General features: G+C 41.9%; 1 protein-coding gene across 1 annotated transcript; it reads right to left on the bottom strand.

Moving 5' to 3' along the window:
- Window positions 1–8895: 8895 nt before the first annotated feature.
- Window positions 8896–17688, bottom strand: LOC112939322 (uncharacterized). Its single transcript, XM_066311694.1, has 4 exons — window positions 16685–17688; window positions 15868–16282; window positions 9419–9744; window positions 8896–8920 (listed from the first exon to the last, which is right to left on the bottom strand). Exons 1-4 carry the CDS (start codon window positions 17686–17688, stop codon window positions 8896–8898), a joined length of 1770 nt encoding a protein of 589 aa, XP_066167791.1.
- Window positions 17689–23329: the final 5641 nt, after the last annotated feature.

The following is a 23329-nucleotide window of genomic DNA, read 5'->3' as shown; positions in this document are numbered from 1 at the left end:
TCGTCGCTTTTGCGCCTGAGTTTTTTTTCCTAAGTGTTTTCCACACAAAATATATGTATCCTTGTTGTTGATTGCGGTTGCCTTTTAGCTTCTCATTTCTAACGAAATTATTGTGGAAACATTGAAAAAAAAGTAAGTAGGTGGTAGAACTAGCTAGAGTATACCAAAGCTTATATTATCCACTACCCTAGGAATTAGGAAGCACAGATATGCATCCTATGGTCATTCATGCTCCGAGGTTTGTTTTAAAGAAGGCCAGCCAACATTGAGGGCTCTGTCAAGAGGATATACATGTACACACGTTGATATTGTCCGACAGTTAGTCAGTGAAATACCAAGCAATAGTCCATGCTAATTGGTCACTTTGTGGTATATATAGCACTGAGCCACTGATCACATGATTGATACCTCACAATAACGATCGATAGTAATCCATGTAGTGCAAATAGTATGATAGCTAGGGCTAGGAGGCATTAGAGAACAGAACAACCACCTCTTGATAGAAGTTACATGTGGATAACAAAGAAGACGTACAAGGTACCTCTTTTGTGCCAAGATGGGACTGAGATCCTCTGCATTGAAGAGTAAAATGCAGAGGATCTACAGTATTTTACATTGTCTCAAATTTTGAGCCATTGGATCTTCATTGAACAGTACATATCAGTTGCTACAGTCTGAACTACAGTAGGAAAAGCATTTAACAGTAAAAATGGGTTACTGGTAGAACATCGCTGCTACAGTGCCTCGTTACCGTGCTAATGAAAACCACTATAGCACAAGACACATATCACTATTTAAACAGTGTTCTCTGCATTTACTGCAGAAGACCTGCATCCGCCATGATGGTGTCCATGGATGTCGTCGTAGTAAAGGCGTTTCCTTCAGGACTGGCATAGGCTCAGTTGAGATGGTAATTAAGCTCAGCTCGGCTGGTGCGTTTGGTCGGTCATGTCGGCTCCAGGGCAGTGACGTACGGTGACAGAGGCAAGGCAGAGCGCAAGTGATGGTTGCTCGAACCGCAGGAGTATCGATCACAAGGTACGTCAAGAGTAGCGGCTTGCAGCGTCAAAAGTACATTCTATGGAGGATGGGAAACAATGTCGTCTCCAGTTAAAGCTAGCTGGAGATTCAATTCGGTAGTGGTGTTGAGTTGGCACGAATCAGCAGGAAAAGGTTTCTCAACTTCTTTCTTAAAATAAAAACAGCACAAGCAAACATATATACACACATGCTCATTTCTCAAATAATATGCGTGCATGCAAGAATGTAGCAAGAACATAATTAACCGTGAATATACGTTTCAGGTACGGTCCACAGTCCCATTGATAGTAGTCGATTAATGTCGAGACATTTATTTTGATAGTAACCACATCTTGTGTTGGCTGTGAGACCATGCGTAATTACTATATGAATTCCCGCGCTTGCTACGTAAATTTTATATGATAATTATATAAATAACATAAAAGATAGCTATACGGCATAACTTTATATATACTTTATATAATTTACTCTTTATCAACCATGGAAAAAAAGTTATAAACAAGAAATTTTCCTATTGAACACGTAGACCTCGTTGATCATCTTTTCATGTGATGTTCAACTCGCCAGCACAACAAACCATGTGCATTGCAGTTGAACCAGATGACATCAACAACTTTGCAACTCACACTTCTATTATTTTTAGAGAACTCAAACATAAATTTGTATTTGAACGCCTCATACCGACCTCTATATTTGGCAGAACTTGAGTAGAGGTGATACACGTACCATCAAAAAGTCAGTGCTAGTGAATTTGATGTATTTTCCTTCTGCAATAATGCCACCAGCAATAATCTTCTAGTGCATGCAAACAGTAGGAGTATGAGGCATGCAAACAGTAGGAGTATGAGACATCAGAAAGAACAACAGGACTATCTTTGTCAAGCATTCGCCAGATTGGTATTTTTGAACCAAGAAGAACCCTTTCTGTAGCATGCACCTACCCTTAACACTATATATCCACTGTGCAAGTGAGCCATGGGCGAGGGCACAAGTGAAACCACCGGACACGGCTCATTTCGCACGCTGCAATACACCGGCATACCCCAGGTCAGAGGTACTAAATCTTTTCCTTTTGCTAATGGAAATAGGAGGATGCTTTGCGTCTCGCTTCTTTCCATAAAAAAAAACTTTGCATTAGGCCACAATCTTGGATAGCTATGCAAATTGTAAACCTGAAATACCTAGCTATTATGCATAGGTTGAGGACTACTACATAGTAATGAAACTGTGACTTCATGCACTTTTTTTTTGTATACAAGGATTTTTTCCAGTTTAAATCAATTATATTTTACTGATCATCTCTGCATTCAGTGTAAAAATACTATACCGGTGTGCATTCTAGTTAAACCAGATGAAACGAATTAATCATCTGGCAGATCTTTCTTAGCAACCCAAATCAGCAATCTCAACACCAACTCAACTGATAATCCAACAGTAAAAGTAGCAGCAAAGTCTACCGCAGAAGAGAGAATTGGATGGCGAACAACTATAGGGAGATACAAGCGGTGGAAGGTGCCAGAAGCTTCTTGAACAAGTAGGGAAAGAAGGGAGGTAGAGAGAGATCGGCATGGGAGCCACCAGCCACCCAGGTTGCCGCCGCAGCCAAGAGCTTCACTCACCAATTGATGCGTTTGATGCCCTCCACGCTGTTGGTTCTCTCTTTTGTATCGCACCCTTCTAACCGGATGGACCAAGTTGACACCAAAGCCCAAGTCATGAAGGCTCAAGTCCCTAACAATCTCCCCTCCTTAACATTCGGCTTGTCCCCAAGCCGATGCAAAGTGCTGTTAAGTGCCAATGCCACCAGGATCCCATGCTTAAAGTTTCTTGATACAAGTAGCAATTTCCCCTCCTTAACATTCGACATCTTGGAAGCATGTTAGCGGTCTGCAATGTTCCTCTTCTTGTAGGCACTTAAGTCATCCTGAATGGCCTCATGGAGTTGTAATTGCATGATAAATTGTGCATATACCTTCTTCTCTAAGAGCTGAAGTTCAAACATAGCAACAATATGATCAACTGCAGTGGTAGCTTCAGATAATAACCCCTTGTGGATCACTACCAGAAATGCATCTATCCATTTCATCTCTAGAATGAAAAGTGACTTATGCTGGACGCTTTTATATTCTGTGAGAACATCACCCCTATCCCCAGGCATGGCCAATGCAAAATGTAATTCAGTGTTGCATGAGAACGAACAATATATTGACTAACTCCCTGGATAAAAGCAGGAAGATCTGCCAGAAGTTCAATGGCAAGGACTACCACTGTCATTGTAATGGTTACATATAGTGTCAATGATCCAATACGTACAATTCTAGCAAAGCACAGAATACATTTGCATGTGATACAGGCCATATGTCTGAACTTTTCTCAGAATACCTTCTCAGCATCAGGAACTTAATAGGACACCTCGGGCAACAGAAGTGTCGTGGACAACTTTTCTGCACAACACAATTCATGAGAGAATTCCACCTTTTTGCTACATAATGGATCATGACTTTCCTAGACTGGAAGCTGAAACAATTGTTATCACAAGGCACAGAGTGATAATCATGAACAAGTGAGTATTGCTTCTTTATAACGTGTACCCTGGACAGTCCACTAGTAGCAGCAACATCCGAAATTACTGGCTCATAGTTTGCTGAATGACGGGAAAGCTTCGCAGCAAAAAAAGTACGCAGCCATCCACTATTGTAGTGCTTTAAATCCCAAACAATTAACAGATCCCTTTCATCTATACTAACAGTTCCGCACTATAACATCGATCACATCAGACTTTCTAGCATTCCCAATAATAAAAATTGCACAACCCAAGTAAAACTCACATAGGCCGTTTGTTAGTATGTATCTGATAATATTTTCATCACATGACATCAAATGTTTCAACTCAGCAATTAATATCCAATTCCAAGGAAGCAATGACTCAATAACACAAGCAACCAGGTCATTTGCGTTGTAGGGCTAGCGTTGTCAGTACCAAGATCCCTCACCTAGAGATTATTATCTTTGTATGTTAAGTGAACAAATAACCGCATTCCAACTAGGATAGGCAGCATGCTTATCATGAGCTGTTCAGAATTCTAAGCAGCTAGCAGCTTCATTTCTGTTTTGGTCAAGTATGTTCTCCATAGAACCCATTGTGGATACTGTTTGCATTTTAAGAATAGGATGGACAACAACTATAGGGAGATATAAGTGGTGGAAGGTGCCAGAAGCTTCTATAACAAGTAGGGAAAGAAAGGAGGTAGAGAGAAATCGACAAAGGAGCCACCGGCCACACAGGTCGCCACCGCCGCCAAGAGCTTCTCTCACCAATTGATCCGTTCGATGCCCTCCAGGCTGTTGGTTCTCACTTTTGTATTGCACCCTTCCAATCGGATGGACCAAGTTGACACTAAAGCCCAAGTCATGAATAGGGCTGTCAACGAGATGAGCTCGAGCGAGCTCGCTTGCCCAGGCTCGAACTCAATACATGGTCGAGCCAAGCCTATAAAACTTTCAAGCTCGATCAAGCTCGAGCTCCACTACTGAGCTTGATTTGTAAGTAAAACAATGTATATGGCAATGATAATCTTTTTAAAAAAATTATTTTCTAGTTCATCATATTAATAGAAGAGGAAAAACGAATACAATAAATATATGATGCCAATAAAAGGAACTTTATTGTACGGGATGCATACAAATAACATATGTGATCCCCTAATTTATTGAATAACAACAAAAATCATATATTGCTATGCTCGTTGGAAGCTCGAGCTCGGCTCGACAAAGCTTGCGAGATTTAGGAGAGGCTCGGACTTAATTGTCTGGAGCTCAAACTGAACTCAAATCGAACCTAGGATGAGTCGAGCTTGAGCAGCTCGCGAGCCTCAATTTTTCTTTGATAGCCTTAGTCATGAAGGCTCCAAGTCCCTAACAATCCTGTAATGAATTGGGAGCATGCATATGATGCCTCATGTCTGGCTCTACATTGAGGAAACATGGAGAGATGATATATGTTTTTCCTGATTTAAATGTCACACCTTCAAATAGTAGATGGCAGCCAATTAGAAGCATCTTTTGCAGTGGCAGCTGACATCTCATAATCTCATGGCCATCATAATCCTTCCAATTCTAAACAGTAGGACTAGGAGGCTTCGGAGAACACAACAGCGTGCTGCCGACAAACATTTTTCAAAATCATGTTTGTTGGCCATGTCCTCAGCCTTGACACTGCAAGTGTGCAGCACAATTCAGGCATACTATTGGCCTAACGGGATCATGGCCTAGCATTCGCGTAACAGCGCGATGGCCTGAGGCGCCCAGTTGGTTTGGGAGGCACACCTGATGCTAGTTTGCTGCTGTGAGACCAAAATTTTCAGAATAATAAATAACCAAAAATGGGGTTTGCTTCTAAAACTTTAGTATAATATAGGGTTTCTTCAATCTTCTACAGACTATTAATGGATGCTTCTGGTTAAATTTCACCGATAAATTTATTTAACTAATAAAAGGAACAAATAAAGGAAAGACAAATGCTTTTTTTTGTTATTTATATTGTAATGGGTGGAAGAAGAGAAGGATCCAACTAGAAACCAGAGTTCAGGGATGGAAAACAAAGTTCGGATAAACTGAAATATACTCCATCCGTTTCACAATGTAAGTCATTCTAGCATTTCCCACATTCATATTGATATTAATGGATCTACACATATATATCTATCTATATTCATTAGCATCAATATGAATGTGGCAAATGATAGAATGACTTACATTGTGAAACGGAGGAAGTAGAATATCTCACACTTCAAACGGAAAAGTGGGTGCAAAGAGTCTTCATGACACCAACGCGCACTAGCTCAAGGAGCTCATTGTTTAGCAGTTTGCATGCTGGGTCTGTAGGCCATAATCTTTTATTTTTGGTAGTTATTCACTAGTACAAAATATGCCATAGGTGCCAGTTTGCAAGGGTTCGTAGGTGTCGGATTTTCATCCCGCGCTATAGATGGCCAAATGGGCTGCCTGGCACAGCCGGGCCTAGGCCAAGGTCAGTGGGACTAGCACGACCCGACCTACACACCGGCCCGTGCCGTGACAGCCCACGGGCTGCATGCACGGCCCAGCCACGGCCTAGTAAGACCCAGGTCGTGCTGGGCCGGTCCAAAGGCACGACAGCCCATCGTGCTTCTCCACATAATAAGTCTATTTTTCCTCCCTAAACTGTGGGCAATGTCCATATGGCTGGAAAATAAGTCTATTTTGTATTCCCCTTAGAAAGAGCCCTTGGTTAACATGCATGCGGCTCGTCGACCCGCCCCCCCGGGGGGGGGGGGGAGGGGCGATTTTTCCAGCCGCCGACACAACTCGCCCGCATGGAACCAAACCCCCCTCCCCCGGCCCCCCTCGTACAGAAAAACGTTTCTGTAGTAGTGATAGTATCTACTGCTCTCCTCATAAATGGGAAGCACATATCATGTGGTCCTGTACTCATGCCTTTCTTCCAGGATTTCAATACCCTGGAAGAGGCTGTCAGGTCCCAGAAATCTTTAGTCCCGGTTGGTAATATCAACCGGTTGTTGTTCCTAACCGGGACTTAAAAATCAATGTACCGTATATAATCCCTTGCTTTTATTCTAAAAAATTTCTATCTCCTATTCCTCCTCTCTCTCACACTCTTATATCCTCTCCTTGTCTTTCTATTCCTCTTCTCTCGAGTCTCTCGGTAGCACCGGCGAGGAGCGAGCGGCTAGCGAGGCTGGCGGCTGGGGCCCGGGCGTGGTCGGCGGCGGCTGGACGGGGACGGCGGCCCGTGGTGGGAGGCAGGAGGTGGCGATGGCGGCCCACAGCACGAGGCGGCGGCGGCGGCCCGCAGCAGGAGCTAGCGGCGACCGGATTTCTTTCTCTTTTTTTCTTTTTTTTAAAGAATTTGTGATTCATTGGATCTATATTATTTGATCTATGATGTATTTGTGATATGTGATGTGTTTGTAATGTAATTTTTTTTAGAATTTGTGATGTTTTTTTCTGACAATTTTTTATGTGAATATTATGATTTGTGATGCTTTTACTTCGATCTGGGGATGTAGGGAGCATCTCGATTTGGAATTTGTGATGATTTTGTGATTTTGGTGAGACTGATGTGAAATCAATATGCAAACAACAATGAAAAAAAAAAGAGAAGAATGGGACCAGAGACATGGCGCTACCCTTTTTAGTCCCGGTTTTACTACCAAACGGGACTAAAGATTCCCCTCTTTACTCCCAGTTGGTGTTACTAACCGGAACTAAAGATCGATTTTTAGTCCTGGGTATTTGAATCGGGACTAAAGATAGTGATATTTAGTCCCAGTTAAAAAAAGGGACTACAAGAGATTCCAAACCGCGAGTAAAGATCATTTCTCCACCAGTGAGTCAGGTTTGGTGAATGCTGATAGTGTGTCGAGTTGGCATGTGCATCAGCAGGAGAGAGGTTTCTCTACTAATTAATATGCGTGATTAAAATGATAATGCAGAATTAAGATGCTTTCGTTACATAGTGGTTTTCGAGAAGTACAGCGCTTGCTTGCGATAACCACATGTTGCGTCTGCCTGCGAGGCCCATGTGTTGTAATATGATGGAAATAGTTTCACATTAAAGTCTAGATAGTGTTGGACGGAAATATATATATAAGAAAGTAAAGACTTCTACACTGGTGGAGAAACCTTTGTAGTCCCGGTTCGTAACCCCCCTTTAGTCCCGGTTTCCAAACCGGGAGTACCAATCCGGGACTAAAGATCGCTATCTGGGTGAAATAACCGGGAGTAAAGATCGATCTTACCAACCGGGACTAAAGATCGAGCTGACCTTTTTTTTTTTTGCATGGCCCTGTTGCTGCATGGTTTATATATATATATATATATATATATATATATATATATATATATATATATATATATATATATATATATATATATATATATATATATATATATATATATATATATATATATATATAAACCATGCATATATATGTTTCAATACATATATATGCATACATATATATATGTATATATATATATATTATATTATATTATATGTATATATGGTTCAGTACATATGTATATACATGCATAATATATATGTATTTATACATATATATGTTATGCAAATGCATATGTATATAGATATATATATGACCAAAATATATTTACATTATAGAAAATGTGTACACATGCATATAGAAACATATGTAGTCATGTATTAATTACAATCCATTATATGTCCTAGCTAGCTACGATTTCGATGTAGTAGTAGTCGCTGCTAGCTCAGAAGCTAAGGACCGGTGAATTATGTTTCCGTCGTAGTAGAATTCACCCTTGGGATCAAGGATTTCTTCGTTGATGAATCCCATGAGTTGTTCTTGAACCGCTGCGATAAATTCCTTGTGTGTGGTCAGGTTATCCCTCATGCGAATAAACTATATGAATGTATGAAATTGATTAGTAATTAAACAAGAAATCGTTACGTAATGAAATTTTGAATTTATTTGTACGTACATCGAGCTCTCTTGTGGTGATGATTTGGTCTGCAAGGCAGTGGCAATACTCACACACGTAGTAGCCGCACAAGTTAGTTCCCTGCTTTTGCTTTGCGCACTACAAATAAATGACAAATTAACGGCGTGAGATCTAATTAATATACAGTTGTATGTATTAATTTGAATCGGAGAAATATAAATGTAGAGCATGTGTACTCACAGGAAATTTAAACCTCCGCCTAAGTCTTTCTCTCCAGTTGCCGCGGACCAAATGACGGAACCGAAACCATGCCCTACATGGAGTTTAAAGATATGATTCGTAGTAGAAATAATTAACATAACAAGAATTTCTTAATTAACAGAGAAACTTATGCCAGTACCTGTCTATAAGTTCGAAAACCTTGTCAAACGTAGACTCTTTTTTATCCATTGAGTCATATACATTGACGGTGCAGGCCGACAGGTCGAAGAGTAAAAGCACCCAGTGGAATCTGCAATGTGCGTGGGATGCATTACATATGAAACACTTAGCAAGTTCGTACGGGAATGAAATTTGGTATGTAGGAAGACAGTAAAATTAAACTAACTCTGTGTTGTACGGTAACAGTATGAACGTCTTGTAATGCTGCGCCTTCAGGAGATGGGCGAGATTGTCCTCTGTTTCCTGCGGATATTGGTCGAGCATTGCAACGTTTACTCTCCGAGGGTCGATGAATCCAGTATCGAAAACCCTCCGCCGTCGGGCCCTTTGAATCTCCATTCTACAACGATAAAAGGGAGTATTTTATTTTATATAGTCTACTTATATACAAGGACCTAATTAATTAAAGGAGACGTAGTAATTAAGAATTATAATTGAACGATATACTTACAAAGTCCAGCAACTCATAATAGAGACGTCGAGGGCGTCCAGCTGGTATACTTCGTAGATTCCCTTGAAATTGATCCAGAGAATATCATCTCCTTGCAAGAAGTCCGGGTCCCTGATCCTCGCTCCAATCATCTCTCTACCGGTGGCGCTCATCTCCACGTACAGCTGATGGAACTTGTACATTTGTGTGGGTAGGGACTGCACCAGCTCGGGCTTGACAAGCGGTTTACCGAGTTCATACATGTATTTCAATTCCGCCTTTTCGATTGGTGCGACTCCTAGCAATTGATCCGTAGTTAGACCGGTGTCAATAATAAATTCTTCTATCGTCATGTCTTCCCCGGTCACCAACGGCTCGATCTCCTGGTTTGGTTGCTCTCCAAGCTGAGGGACTGGTTTGGACTTTCCAGAAGATGCTTTCTTCAGCGTTCGCTCATAGTCCGATAGCTTGATGGCCTCCTTGACAGGTGCAGACATACCCCTGAAGAAGTTCCTGACACTAGGGTCTATAGGAATCTTCTTTTCTGGACTTCGAGGCTTGAATTGTCTCTTGACTTCTGATGCAACGTAAGCGTCAAGCTCCTCTTGCGTGCAATCGTACCCCGGGTCCTTGTTCTTGGCGGCGTCAACTTTCGCCTTCTTCGTTGCCCTTGTGTGGGCAGGCGGTGGAGCTGGGGGGGGGGGGCCCTTGACTTTGAAGGTGCCGGAAGAGGAGCTTGCGGAGGAGTAGGTGTAGGAGCACGAGGAGGAGTCGGTGCAGGATCCTGAGGAGGAGTCGATGCTGGAGCCTGAGGTGGAGACGGTGCTGGCGGAGCATGAGGAGGAGACGGTGCAGGATCCTGAGGAGGAGATGGCGGAGCCGGAGGAGATGGTGCACGAGACGCCGCTTGTCGCCCAGGGAGGATGATGTACCGCCTGCGCCATAGAATAATGGCATGACTTGTGTCTCGTAGATGCGTCTCACCGTCTCCTCCAGGGTAATCCAGCTCGAGGTCCTCGTACGCGCCTTCGACCAACTCAACTTCGACCTTCGAGTATCCTGGTGGAATCAGCCTGCAGTGGTAAGTACCTGAAGGGTCCGTTGGGATGGCCATGCCCGACACCACCTTCATGTTGTGAGAGATTATTTATTAGTAATCAACATATATAAGCAGCAACTAGCGGAATGGCTAAATCTTACCTTTATTGATAAGTTCTTGAAAGGAATATGCAGCTCACATGGTGTCCGCTGAGTGATGTCATCAACGGGACAGGTCGATTCGTCCTGTGTTTGCATGGCGTCCATGCTCTGTGATCCTACCTGCCCCGTTGAGGCGCAGCTGCTACGGTTTCCTGACGGGCTCACCATTGCAGGAGGAATGGTCGGCTGGGGATCATGGGACCGATGTGCGGCCATGCGTTCATCAACCTTCCTTGCCACCTCCTCTTGCATGTTGAGTTCGTAGCTCGATACCCGGAACTCTAGGTCTGCAATCTTCGCCTCGGTATCTCTCTTGCTCCTCATCCGACTCCTGTACGTGTGGATGTCCTCCTTGAAACCAATCTTCCAAGGAATCACCCCTTTCCCTCGTGTTCGTCCTGGATGCTCTGGAGTCTGCAGGGCGAGTGTCAGCTCGTCCCTATCTCTGTCTGGTCGGAACGTGCCCTGAGAGGAGGCTTCCACTGCATCTGTTAGTCGTCGCGCAGCCTCTCGTATCTGATCGCCGAAGACCAGTGAGCCATCAGCTGGGTTGAGCGTTCCACCGTGAGCATAGTACCAGAACTTCAATCGTTCCGGCCAATTGGCTGTTGCCGGTTCGATACCCCTCTCAATCAAGCTAGCCTCCATCTCCTCCCACTTCGGTATCGCGACGCTATAGCCTCCTGACCCCAAGTGGTGATGGTACTTCTTCTTGGCGGCATTTTCTTTGTTTCTTTCCATCATCGCCTGCCCTTGTTCACCTGTCTTATATGCAACGAACTCGTCCCAGTGATCCCTTAGCTTTGGGAATGTGTCGAAGTTCGGTGTCTGCCCCTTCAGTATATACTTCTGGTACAGATCTCCCTTGAAGCTCTGAAACTGTTCTGCCATTTTCTTCAGAGTCCACCTTTTCACTTTGTCCTCTGTACCCGCAGGAAGGGTGAATGTCTCGAGCATTGTGGTCCACAGCATCTCTTTCTCCGAATCTGGGACAAAGCTCTCATGATCTCCGCGTGCCCTTGTTCTTCGCCAGTACACCGTACTGACAGGCACGTTATCCCGCACAACCCAACCGCTGTGACGTACATAGTTCTTGGCGGCTTCGGCCGGGGCACTTGGACGTCCATCTTCTTGCACTTCCGTTATGATGTGCCGACCCTCAAGCTTCTTCGCTGCACCTCGTTGCCCGCGTGCCCTCTTCTGTCCAACGGAGGGTTGACTACCACTAGCCTCCTCCTCCTGGTTCCCCTCCACATCCCTTTCCACGTGCCCCTGCTGGTTCCCTTCCGCATCCCTCTCCACGTTTCCTTCCTCGTTCAAGTACTGGTTTGGATCCTCGTTCCCCTCTTCTTCATTCCAGTACTGGCTGCTTCCCTCCGCGATTGTATCGTACAATATCTGTTCCTCATCGCGGTCAGCCATCTGTTGATACAAGAAACATCTGCTAAGTCACGATACATTTATGTTTTAACAATCTAAGTCATGTATGCTAAGTGTAAATGTCGTACATTAGAACCCTACACAACCTTACGTGCTAAGTCTAATTACAAATCGTGATATAAGCTAAGTCTAGGTGACGTATATTATACAACCCTAGCTAGTAAATAATTATATACTAAGTCTAATTACAAATAAAATAATCTTATATTAAAACTCAAATAATATTACATGCTAAGACTAAAATAGTCATGTATATGCTAAGTGTTTCGTGCGTATATGCTAAGTCTAATTAAGACTACAATAGTCAATTGCTACTTGTCGCACCAATTCCGTAGTCAATAATTACATACTAAGTCTAATTACAAATAAAGTAAGCTTATATTAAAACTCAAATAATATTACATGCTAAGACTAAAATAGTCATGTATGCTAAGTGTTTCGTGCGTATATGCTAAGTCTAATTAAGACTACAATAGTCAATTGCTAGGAGTCGCACCAATTCCGTAGTCAATAATGTCAGACTAAGTCTAATTTGCAATAAAATAATCTTATATTAAAACTCAAATAATATTAGAACACTACACAATCTTATATGATAAGTCTAATTACAGGTCTAATAATCTTAATTAATTGCATTACAAATATAACAATCATTTATATTATTACGTCACTTGCCTGCTCCAATTCCTTCTAGGGCTAGCTCTTCCACTCAGGCTTGACGGACGACTCCGACAACACGTCTTTTCTGCAAGATACAAAAAGATGTATTAGGATAAATGCGAAGTAACATATATATATATATATATATATATATATATATATATATATATATATATATATATATATATATATATATATATATAAATATATATATATATATATATATATTGCATTTCACGTTAACGTTCGTCCTCGTTCGTTCGCTCGTTCACGTTCCCTAGCTCGTTCACGTTCCCTAGCTCGTTCACATTCGTTCGCTCGTTCTCATTCACGTTCGTTCGCTTGTTCTCATTCACGTTCGTTCCCTCGTTCTGGCGGCGGCGGCTCTCACCCCAGAGATGCGGCGGCAGCGGAGGAGGCGGAGGCGGCAGCGAGGACGACGAGCTCGAGACGACGGCGAGATACGGCGGCGTCGGCGTGGGGATTTACCCTAGGCAGTGGCGGCGAAGGAGAGAGGCCGAGAGAGATCGATCGGCCGAAAACGTCTAAGTGTTGGTGACGAAGACGAGGGCGCACCGGGAATATATATACCCCCGGATCTTTACTCCCGGTTGTTCTCAACAACCGGGACTAAAGATATCTTTAGTCCCGGTTGTTGAGAACAACCGGGAGTAAAGAAAAGATCTTTACTCCCGGTTGTTGAGAACAACCGGGACTAAAGATATCCGGGAGTAAATATCTTTTCCCGCTATTTCGAAATTCTGTTTAAACCCGGTTAGGGTTAAGAACCGGGACTAAAGATTATAGCACTGCATATGATTTTCGCTTACATATGTGTTTATAAAATAGAAGTTAATGCATTAACATTATTTAAAGTACAAAGATTAATGACAATTACTTCGAAAAATTATTTTTGTCTGTAATAAATTAAGTGGATAAATCGTAATAAGCAAATATATGACTTATAATTAATAAAAATTCCAATAATCATATATACTTAGCATATATATGAATGATATAATTATATTGGTAAAAACTCTAATTAAGATATGTATGTACATACTGCATGATTTAAAATTAATAAAAATTGTAATCATCATATATACTTAGCGTAGGAATTATATTAAATTAAATGCTAAAAACTCTAATTAACATATGTAAATGCCACATGCATGATTTAAACCTTTTAAAAATTCGAATAGTCATATATAAGTAGCATATGAAAGATAGTAAATTAAATTGTGAAAAACTCTAATATATGAATGATAGTTTTAAAAATATATTAAATTTAATACTTTTAAAAATTCTCCAGTCAATTATAATTAGCATATGAATGATAGTAAATTAAATGTTAAAAACTCTAATTAACATATGAAATTGCCACTTGCGTGATTTAAAACTTTTAAAAATCCTCTAGTCAATTATAATTAGCATATGAATGCTAGTAAATTAAATGTTAAAAACTCTAATTAACATACATATGAAATTGCCACCTGTGTGATTTAAAACTTTTAAAAATTGTAAGTATCACATATAACTAGCATATACATGATTTAAACTTGTTGAAACCTCTAATAATCGTGCGTAATTAACATATGCCATACATCAATTGATTTATTTGGATAATCAATACATCCAAAATAGTTTACATCGTGTACACAATATATACGGCATTACATCGGCGGTGACGGTTGACCGCACGTACTTTCTCCTCACTATTGTTCCCTCCTTGTGATCGCTGCGTGAGTAAGGGGTGTCTTCATTTGATAGGAGAATGCTAGGGTCAATCGTCACCGTGAAAGGGGTTGCCCATCGAACTGATCGTAATCCTCGTCAGTCTTGTCCTCAACTCCGACGATTTTTCTTTTGCCTGCGAGAACCACTTGACGCTTAGGCTCATCAGGCCCTCTGCCCTTCTTTCCTTTGCTAGACATGTCCTTCACGAAAAAGACTTGCGTTACATCATTGGCAAGGACAAAAGGTTCGTCCGAGTATCCAACCTTGTTAAGGTCAATAGTTGTCATCCCACTGTCATCAATCATTACGCCTCCACCAGTCAACCTAACCCATTGGCACCGGAACAGAGGAACCTTGAGAGGACCATAGTCAAGTTCCCATATGTCCTCGATGGCACCGTAATACGTGGCAGTTGTTCCATCGTGTCCCATGGCATCGACACGAACAGCGCTGTTTTGGTTCGTGCTCTTCATGTCTTGGGCTCTCGTGTAGAATGTGTACCCATTGATCTCATATCCCTGGAATGTCGCGATCGACCCAGACGGTCCCCTCGCCAGGAAGGCAAGTTGTTGGTTGATCGACTCGTTACCCATGAGATGTTGTCGTAGCCACGCGGGGAAAGTATCAATGTGATGCCGTGTAATCCATGCATCGGACTTACCGATGTTCCTGGCGCGAACTAGAGCCAAGTGCTCCTCGATGTAAGGAGCTACCAATGAAGAGTGTTGCAGAACAGTGAAATGGGCTTTACGGAATAAATTGTTGTCTACCGTCGTTATTGCTTTCCTTCCGAGAGTTCCCTTTCCCCGTAGTCTCCCTTCATGGCGTGATTCAGGTACCCCGATTGGGCGAAGGTCTTCGATAAATTCTACGCAAAATTCGATGACCTCCTCTGTTCCATAACCCTTGGCGATGCTTGCCTCTGGACGAGCACGGTTACGAACATACTTCTTCAGAACGCCCATGTACCTCTCGAAAGGAAACATGTTGTGTAGGTACATAGGCCCGAGAATACGGATCTCTTTCACAAGGTGACAAAGCAGATGCGTCATTATATTGAAAAATGAAGGTGGAAATATCAACTCAAAACTGACGAGACATTGCACCACTTCATTCTGAAGGGCTTCTAATCTATCCGGATCGATGACCTTCTGCGAAATTGCGTTCATGAATGCACATAGCTTTGTTATTGTTGCCTGGACATTGTCTGGAAGGATACCCCTTATTACAACTGGTAGCAGTTGTGTCATCAACACGTGACAGTCATGAGACTTTAGGTTTGTGAACTTCTTCTCCTTCGTGCTTATTATTCGCTTGATATTCGTGGAGTATCCAGACGATACCTTTATGCTCTCCAAGCATTCAAACATACTTTCCTTCTCTGCCTTGCTAAGAGTGTAGCTGGCTGGACTCAAGTAATGGCTTCCTTTCTCCTTTGGTTCCGGGTGAAGGTCGCCGCGTTGTTCCATATGCTTCAGATCATTACGTGCTTCCAGTGTATCTTTCGACTTTCCGTATACACCTAGGAAGCCAAGAAGGTTTACGCAAAGGTTCTTAGTGAGGTGCATCACGTCGATTGCGTGGCGTACGTCCAAGAATTCCCAATATGGTAACTCCCAAAATATAGAGTTCTTTTTCCACATCGCCGCGTGACCATCTTCGCTCTCTATAGGCTGGCTTCCAGGCCCCTTTCCGAACACTACTTTAAGATCTTTAACCATAGCAAACACTGTTTTCCCGCTGCGATGTTTAGGCTTCGTACGGTGGTCGGCCTTATGTTCGAAGTGCTTGCCTTTCTTCCGTACCGGGTGGTTTGCTGCAAGGAATCGACGATGACCCATGTATACAACCTTCCTACAGTGCTTAAGATACGTACTTTCTGTTTCATCCATACAGTGAGTGCAAGCCTTGTACCCCTTGTTGGACTGTCCGGATAGGTTGCTAAGTGCAGGCCAATCGTTGATGGTTACGAACAGCAGCGCTCGTAGGTTAAACTCCTCCTGTTTGTCCTCGTCCCACACGGGGACACCTTCCTTCTTCCACAACTGTTTAAGATCTTCGACCAGTGGTCTTAGGTACACGTCGATGTCGTTACCAGGTTGCTTGGGGCCTTGAATAATAATCGGCATCATTATGTACTTCCTCTTCATGCATAGCCAGGGGGGGAGGTTGTAGATACACATCGTAACGGGCCAAGTGCTATGGCCGCTGCTCATCTCTCCAAAAGGATTCATGCCATCCGTACTCAAACCAAACCGTATGTTTCGTGCGTCCTTTCCAAATTCTTTAAATTTTCTGTCGATGTTTCGCCACTGCGAACCATCGGCGGGGTGTCTCAGCATCCCGTCCTGTTGACGCTCTTCAGCGTGCCATCGCAACATTCTAGCATTCCCCTTGTTCCTGAACAAACGCCTTAGCCGTGGTATTATAGGGAAATACCACATCACCTTAGCAGGAATTCTCTTCTTTGTTAGCTGCCCATCAACTTCTCCTGGATCGTCCCGTCTAATCTTGTATCGTAGTGCTTTGCAAACAGGGCATGCTTCTAGGTTCTCATACTCCTCACCGCGATATAGGATACAATCGTTCGGACATGCGTGAATCTTATGAACTTCCAGTCCTAACGGGCAGACTATCTTCTTAGCCTCGTACGTTGCCTCGGGCAATTTGTTTCCCCCCGGAAGAATGTTCTTGATGAGTTTCAATAAATCGCCAAATGCCTTGTCACTAACCCCATTTTTTGCCTTCCATTGCAACAACTCTAGAGTGGTATCCAACTTTTTGTGCCCCTGCTCGCAACCTGGGTACAACGAAGTTCTGTGGTCCTCCAACATCTTGTCCAATTTATGGGCCTCCTTTTCACTTTCGCAGTCCTCCCTGGCGTCCTGCAACATCTGACCAAGATCATCCGCAACGTCGTTACCATCAGCAGCTATTTCCTCCTCGCCCGTTTGATTTCCTTCAAATCCAACATACTGAGCAAAGTCCGGAATATTGTCGTCTTCCACTTCATCTTCTTCCATTTCAACACCTTGCTCTCCGTGAGATGTCCAACAATTATAGCTTGGCATGAACCCCGACTCAAACAAGTGGAAATGAATAGTCCTGGATGCAGAATACTCCTTCTGATTCTTACACTTATTGCATGGACAACAAATAAAACCCCTTTGCCTGTTAGCTTCGGCCACTCTCAAAAAGTAGTGCACGCCGTCAATAAACTCTTTGGACCGCCGGTCAGCGTACATCCATGGCCGATCCATCTACATGAGTCAAAAAAACCGTACACAAATAATTATTCTTACAATAATGACAGTCATACAATAATTATAAGATATCTTTATTCATACAAAAATCATAAAATATTACACCAAATAATTCTTAAAAACTATTTGTAAAGTTTTAAACTAATTTTAATGTGTTTTACTTCTTTTAATTTTCATTTTAGTTTGTTTTCTATTATTTAAGATTAACTTTCACTAGAGTTTTCCTTCCCAACTATTTTATAAAACCTTGTTTAGCAAATGAACTAAATTTCTATATATTCTTTCTTCCCCACACACATTTTCTCTCTCATCAACTTACAACTAAATTTTGGAGACAAAAAAAGTGTGCAAAACATAGGTGCAAATGTAGTATGACAAAAAAAAACATTGGAGGATGGAGTTGCAAACCTTTTAGGCACCTCCGATTTGTATGTAATCACCAAAATAAATTCAATAGAAATTTTGGCATGACCTCCCCTCTTTTTTGAAGAAATTTTGAAGCTTGCTCGGGCAGCTGGAGGAGGAAGAAGACATATATATAGGGGTGGGACTTTAGTCCCGGTTGGTAGCACCAACCGGGGCTAAAGATCACCGTCTTTAGCCCCGGTTGGTGCTACCAACCGGGACTAAAGTTACGACTTTAGTCCCGGTTGGTATTCGGGACTAAAGATCCCGGGGGGGCCTGACATGACCTGACAGCATTCGAACCGGGACTAAATCTTTAGTCCCGGTTGGTAACACAAACCGGGACTAAAGATCAAATATGCCCGTTACCCTTTTGAACCGGGACTAAAGATTATCTTTAGCCCCGGTTTTTATTGCATCCGGGACTATTGTGGAAATCGGCCGACCGACGAAAGATGGTTTCTCCACCAGTGCTAGTGCAAAGGTTTATGGGTTATGTGTGTGTAGGTTCGTTGAAATATGTATATGGCGTGAGATGTCATATATGTACATTCTATCTATTATACTACACAATGCAAGTACACAATGTGCAAATTGTATATATATATATAGTAGTAGTTGGACTAGGAGGCATTGGAGAACCCGGCAGTACAATGTTTATATCAGCATCTACAAATTTCTATCCAATATCTAATTGGGGTATTTCATCCCTCATGGATGCCGCGATGAAATGAGAACATGCAAGACCTTTCTTCATCACAGTGAGCTTAGCTGGAAGTAGAGTGGGCTGCTCTCAGTCGTAGAGGCTGGCCTCATAACCCAGTTTACTTACTGTGCAAGGATCAGGAGTCATGTCTTGACCTATATATTTCTGGCTTGCGGTTATATCTGCAACTGAATCTCGGACATGATAAGATCAAGGATTTGGCCTTTGGGTTGCCGGCCAGAGCTGGATAACTTCCAAGACTAGTTGTGCAGAAATAGAAGTAGAGTTTCAAAATTTTGATCGCCTGGTCTTGAGTTCGGGAGTAATATTATTCCTCGTCACATGGATGATTAGAAAGGAGCATAATGCGTGGATATTCAAGAGATCCATAATGTCAGCCTGAAAGAGAGATTGCAATCATTATTTTGCTGTTATTCTAACTTTACCATCTTAATAAAATTTATTTCTGTTCCATCGCCATGCCGACCAAAAATAACTACAGCATACAACAGAGATCCCTATCAGCCTTCCAAAGTAATACATGACCCCTGTCAGCATTCTAATTTTGATGATTTTATATTAAAATACTATTATTTACAAAAAATGTCACAGCCACATCAATATAAACAGTTCAGAACTTATGAAGCTAGTGTGTATTCTTTTATATTATGTGTCTCTTGTTTAGATAACACGCATACAAGACAAATCTGGTACATGACAATTGTCTGTAGAACCGAGTGCTCCAGTTAAACCGGATCAAATGAATCACTTTTCTGCTCACACTCCTTTTTTGTGGACTCGTATTACAAATTGGGAGCAACACCTACCTGAGGACTTCCATCAAAAGTTGGACTTTGTAAGGAGTAACTTCTATTGGCAAGGTGTGGGTGGAAAGAAGAAGTATCATATGATTAGATGGGATGCCCTATGTAGACCAAAAGAGTTTGGTGGAATGGGGTTTATGGAAACCAGAACTATGAATATGTGTCTCCTGAGCAAGTGGATTTGGAAGCTGGAGAGTGGGGCGACTGACATGTGTCTAGAGCTCCGGAGGAAAAAAATACATGAGGAATGGCAGTTTCTTTGATAGTTCAGAGTTGGGTGGATCTCAGTTTTGGAAGGGGCTACATAACTGTAAGAGCTGGATGTCCAAAATAGTGACCAAGGAGGTGCACAATGGTTGTGGGGTTAAGTTTTGGAAGGATCTTTGGCTGGGGGACACTTCTCTGAAAGTGAGGTTTCCTGATTTGTTTGACATCAGTTATGACCAAAGTGCTAGTGTGAGGGATTTATTCAATACAGGGGGGCTGGAGTCTGAATTTTAGAAGGAATCTTGATGAGCATAGGGAGAGAGAGGTGAGGGAGTTGAGGGAGATGCTTAGAAATGGAAAGAAGGGGTTTACTACAAAATCAATCTATAATTACGTGTCGTTTGGGGGGTTCGAGATATCGACATGAATAAGATCTGGAAAAGTAAAATTCCTCAAAAGATTAAACACTTTTTGTATTTGATGGGGAGAAATAGACTCCCTTGCGCAGCTCAATTGGTTAAAAGGGGTTGGAAGGGGGGTGATGAATTCTGTAAACTTTGCTCTAAATGTGAATCCACTACACATATTATGTTCAAATGTCCTGTTGTTGTTTTTTCTTGGTGCGTTTTGAAAGAGGCTTTGAATCTGTCTAAGATTCCCTCTTCTTTTTGGGATGGTATGGGTCTGATAGGGGAGGAAAAGAAGGAAAAGGCTTGGGTTTTATTAGTTGCTAGTTTGTGCTGGTCTTTGTGGCTCATAAGGAATGATTGGGTGTTTAATGATGTTTTGATCAAATCTCCTCTTCAAGTGGTTTATCGTGCTATCTCCTTTACTCAGAAATGAGACATGTTGCTAAAAGAGGACGAGCGTGCAGTTTTGGAGGAATGGCGTGAAGCGGTGCTGGGAAAGCTCTCTCAAGTGAAGGCGACAATTTTGCCAACATCCATTTAGCTCTTATGCTGGGCTTTTGTTTCTTAGGGGTTTCTTATGTCTAGACTATAAGCTTGTGCGGTGATCATGTATGCTGGTGTTCCCAACTCTTTGTGTCTTTTGTGTGATGTTTTCTTTCTTTTTGTATAAGACTCTGTTTGCTCTCACCTTTGGCTTTCTCCCAAAAGCCGGGTCAATGGTAATGTTGATCTGTCTCAAAAAAAAAAAAAAATGGGAGCAACAACACCTCGTTCCTTCCTCTAGATTTGGAAGAATTTGGAGGGCAGAAACATGATGATTATATATACGCATAGTCCAACAACCCTCCCATAGTCAATACTAAAGTAGATGGCTGATCAGTTTTCGAATTAAATCATTTGGATGGCTGGCTGATCAGTATTTACATCAGTATTTACAAATCTCAAATGATTTAATTACATCAGTATTTACAAATCTCAAATCAGTATTTACATCAGTATTTCTAACAGTATTTACATCAGTTGTCAGCCATCCAAAGTAGATGGCTGATCAGTGTTTTCGAATTAAATCATTTGGATGGCTGGCAACTGTTATTGGATGGATAAATCATTTTGATAACTGTTAGAAAACTAAAGTAGATGGCTGATCGGCAGAAAACTAAAGTAGATGGCTGATCAGTTTAAAGAATTTGTAGGGCAGAAACATGATTTATCGGAAGAGAGTTCGAGTATCAGCCATCTACTCTGTTAGTGCAAACAGTTGGACCACAAGGCCTTTCAGAAAACTAAAGTAGATGGCTGATGCTCGAACTCTCTTCGGAATCATGTCCTTCATGCACAAAAAACATCTTCTGCACCACATGCCACCTGTGCTAGACATTGGCACGCTCCAGCGGAATTGAAAACCTTAGACATAGGATTATGTGAAACTGTCAACTCAGTCTGCACGGTGCAACTGGGGCAATTGGCACGGCAGGCTGGCCCTGATCAGCAGTGATGAAGCATGACACAGACAAGGGAGAGCCACCGAACAATTTCACAAATTTGGAGATATATGGTTGTACAATGAGAAGCAATGAGTGCTCTGGACATCACCGTGCGAGTAGATTATTGTCTTAACACTTTGCATGTCAGACCACAATATAGCCTGTAAATCAACCCCCTTGGCTCCACCAAAAAAAAATCCCAACTATAAAAAGAAGAGCCTCATCTATGCTGATTGTAGAAATCAATCTGAATCGTTAATCTCATTTGATCCAGAGGTTCAGATCTATTTATACTATCATCTCATTTGATCGAGAGGCTCAGATCTATTTAGCGTATAACCGTCATTTAGTAGTGATTAAACCTTTTTTTCTCCTTTTTTGGCTTTTTTGTTGAAATATGAGCGATGCCAGTGCAATGGATGACCATAGATCGATTTAGCTGGGATTAAAACATAAATGACAAAGTAACTCCTATTCATTGTATTAGTAAATTACTAATTTACCCCTAATAATACTGGTAGTATAATACTATCAGTAGATAGCACCGAAGCATCACTCTAAAAAAACATGGATTATGCATGTTCTCATGAAAGCGTCCTTTTTTTTCTCACACATTTAATAAAATAAACCGTGGAGGTGGGCAGATAAATAACTATTATGAAGTAATCAAAATAGATTATGTTAGAAACTTCTATTTTGTTCATCTCTCGGACTAAGAGGATGAACTACTTAGCCAACTTTCATAATTAAATGCGTCAAGGTTTTGTAACTAATCGTGTAGGGGATTTTGGTTTGTTATTAGGAATTCTAGTTTTTTGTTTATAACAGGTAGTGTAATTAATGCTCAAACATTTACCATAAAAATTAAATCAGTGAACAATATATTTCACCAGATCTAACCAATTACATTTTAGCTGACTCTATTATAAAATAGGAGCATGTTGCCTCATGCCAGCTTACTCTGCTTTTAGAAAAGTTGGAGATGAGATGCATGTCGATTATAGTATCAAACAATCCTATAGTACATCCCAGTCAACTTGAAGTATACTCTTACAATGGCACCTGACGTGTCATCGCCATCGTAATCTTCAGGTGGAGAATCGTAGGACTAGGAGGCTTCAGAGAATACCATAGCAAGTTGCTCATAGAACTACTTTCGAAATAGGAAGGACATCCAACGGGAACTCCTCCATCGCCAAGTCTCATGCCGTGACGATGCCATTTCATACTTTTCTTTTGAGAAAAGACGGTCATCCGCCCAGCTTTACTTGAAAGCATAAGAGTCTTACACCCAGGAAAAACAAAAAGGAAAAGGAAGCTAGGATGCTGGGATTTCTAGCTTTCGACAGAGCATTATACGAGCATGCAGGCTCTCCAAAACAACCAACAAAACACTAACATAAGATTCTTCACTGCTGCTGTCACAGCTAAACAAGCCAGGGAAGAATTTACTTGAGTGCCAGCTGGCATAGCTCTCCTTCATGCCGCTACAGGTTCCGATTCAAACAAAGAAAAAGTACATACAATTTGAGGACATAAGAATAAACCGGCTCAGCGTTTGCAGAGTTGGAGCCCCTTCTATCTCTTGTATACTGACAAGCA

This window comes from Oryza sativa, chromosome 6 (assembly GCF_034140825.1).
Source record: "Oryza sativa Japonica Group chromosome 6, ASM3414082v1".
Lineage (NCBI taxonomy): Eukaryota > Viridiplantae > Streptophyta > Magnoliopsida > Poales > Poaceae > Oryza > Oryza sativa.
Note: the sequence above shows the minus strand (reverse complement) of the source record. Positions and strands in the feature narration are given on the sequence as shown.

Coding starts and splice junctions, on each gene's coding strand:
- LOC112939322 (XM_066311694.1), bottom strand. CDS start 17,688: ATGGATCGGCCATGGATGTACGCTGACCGGCGGTCCAAAGAGTTTATT. Junction 16,283..16,684: donor AAGGACGCACGAAACATACG/GTTTGGTTTGAG, acceptor TAAGCACTGTAG/GAAGGTTGTATACATGGGTC. Junction 8,921..9,418: donor GTCTCTATTATGAGTTGCTG/GACTTTGTAAGT, acceptor ACTTATAGACAG/GTACTGGCATAAGTTTCTCT.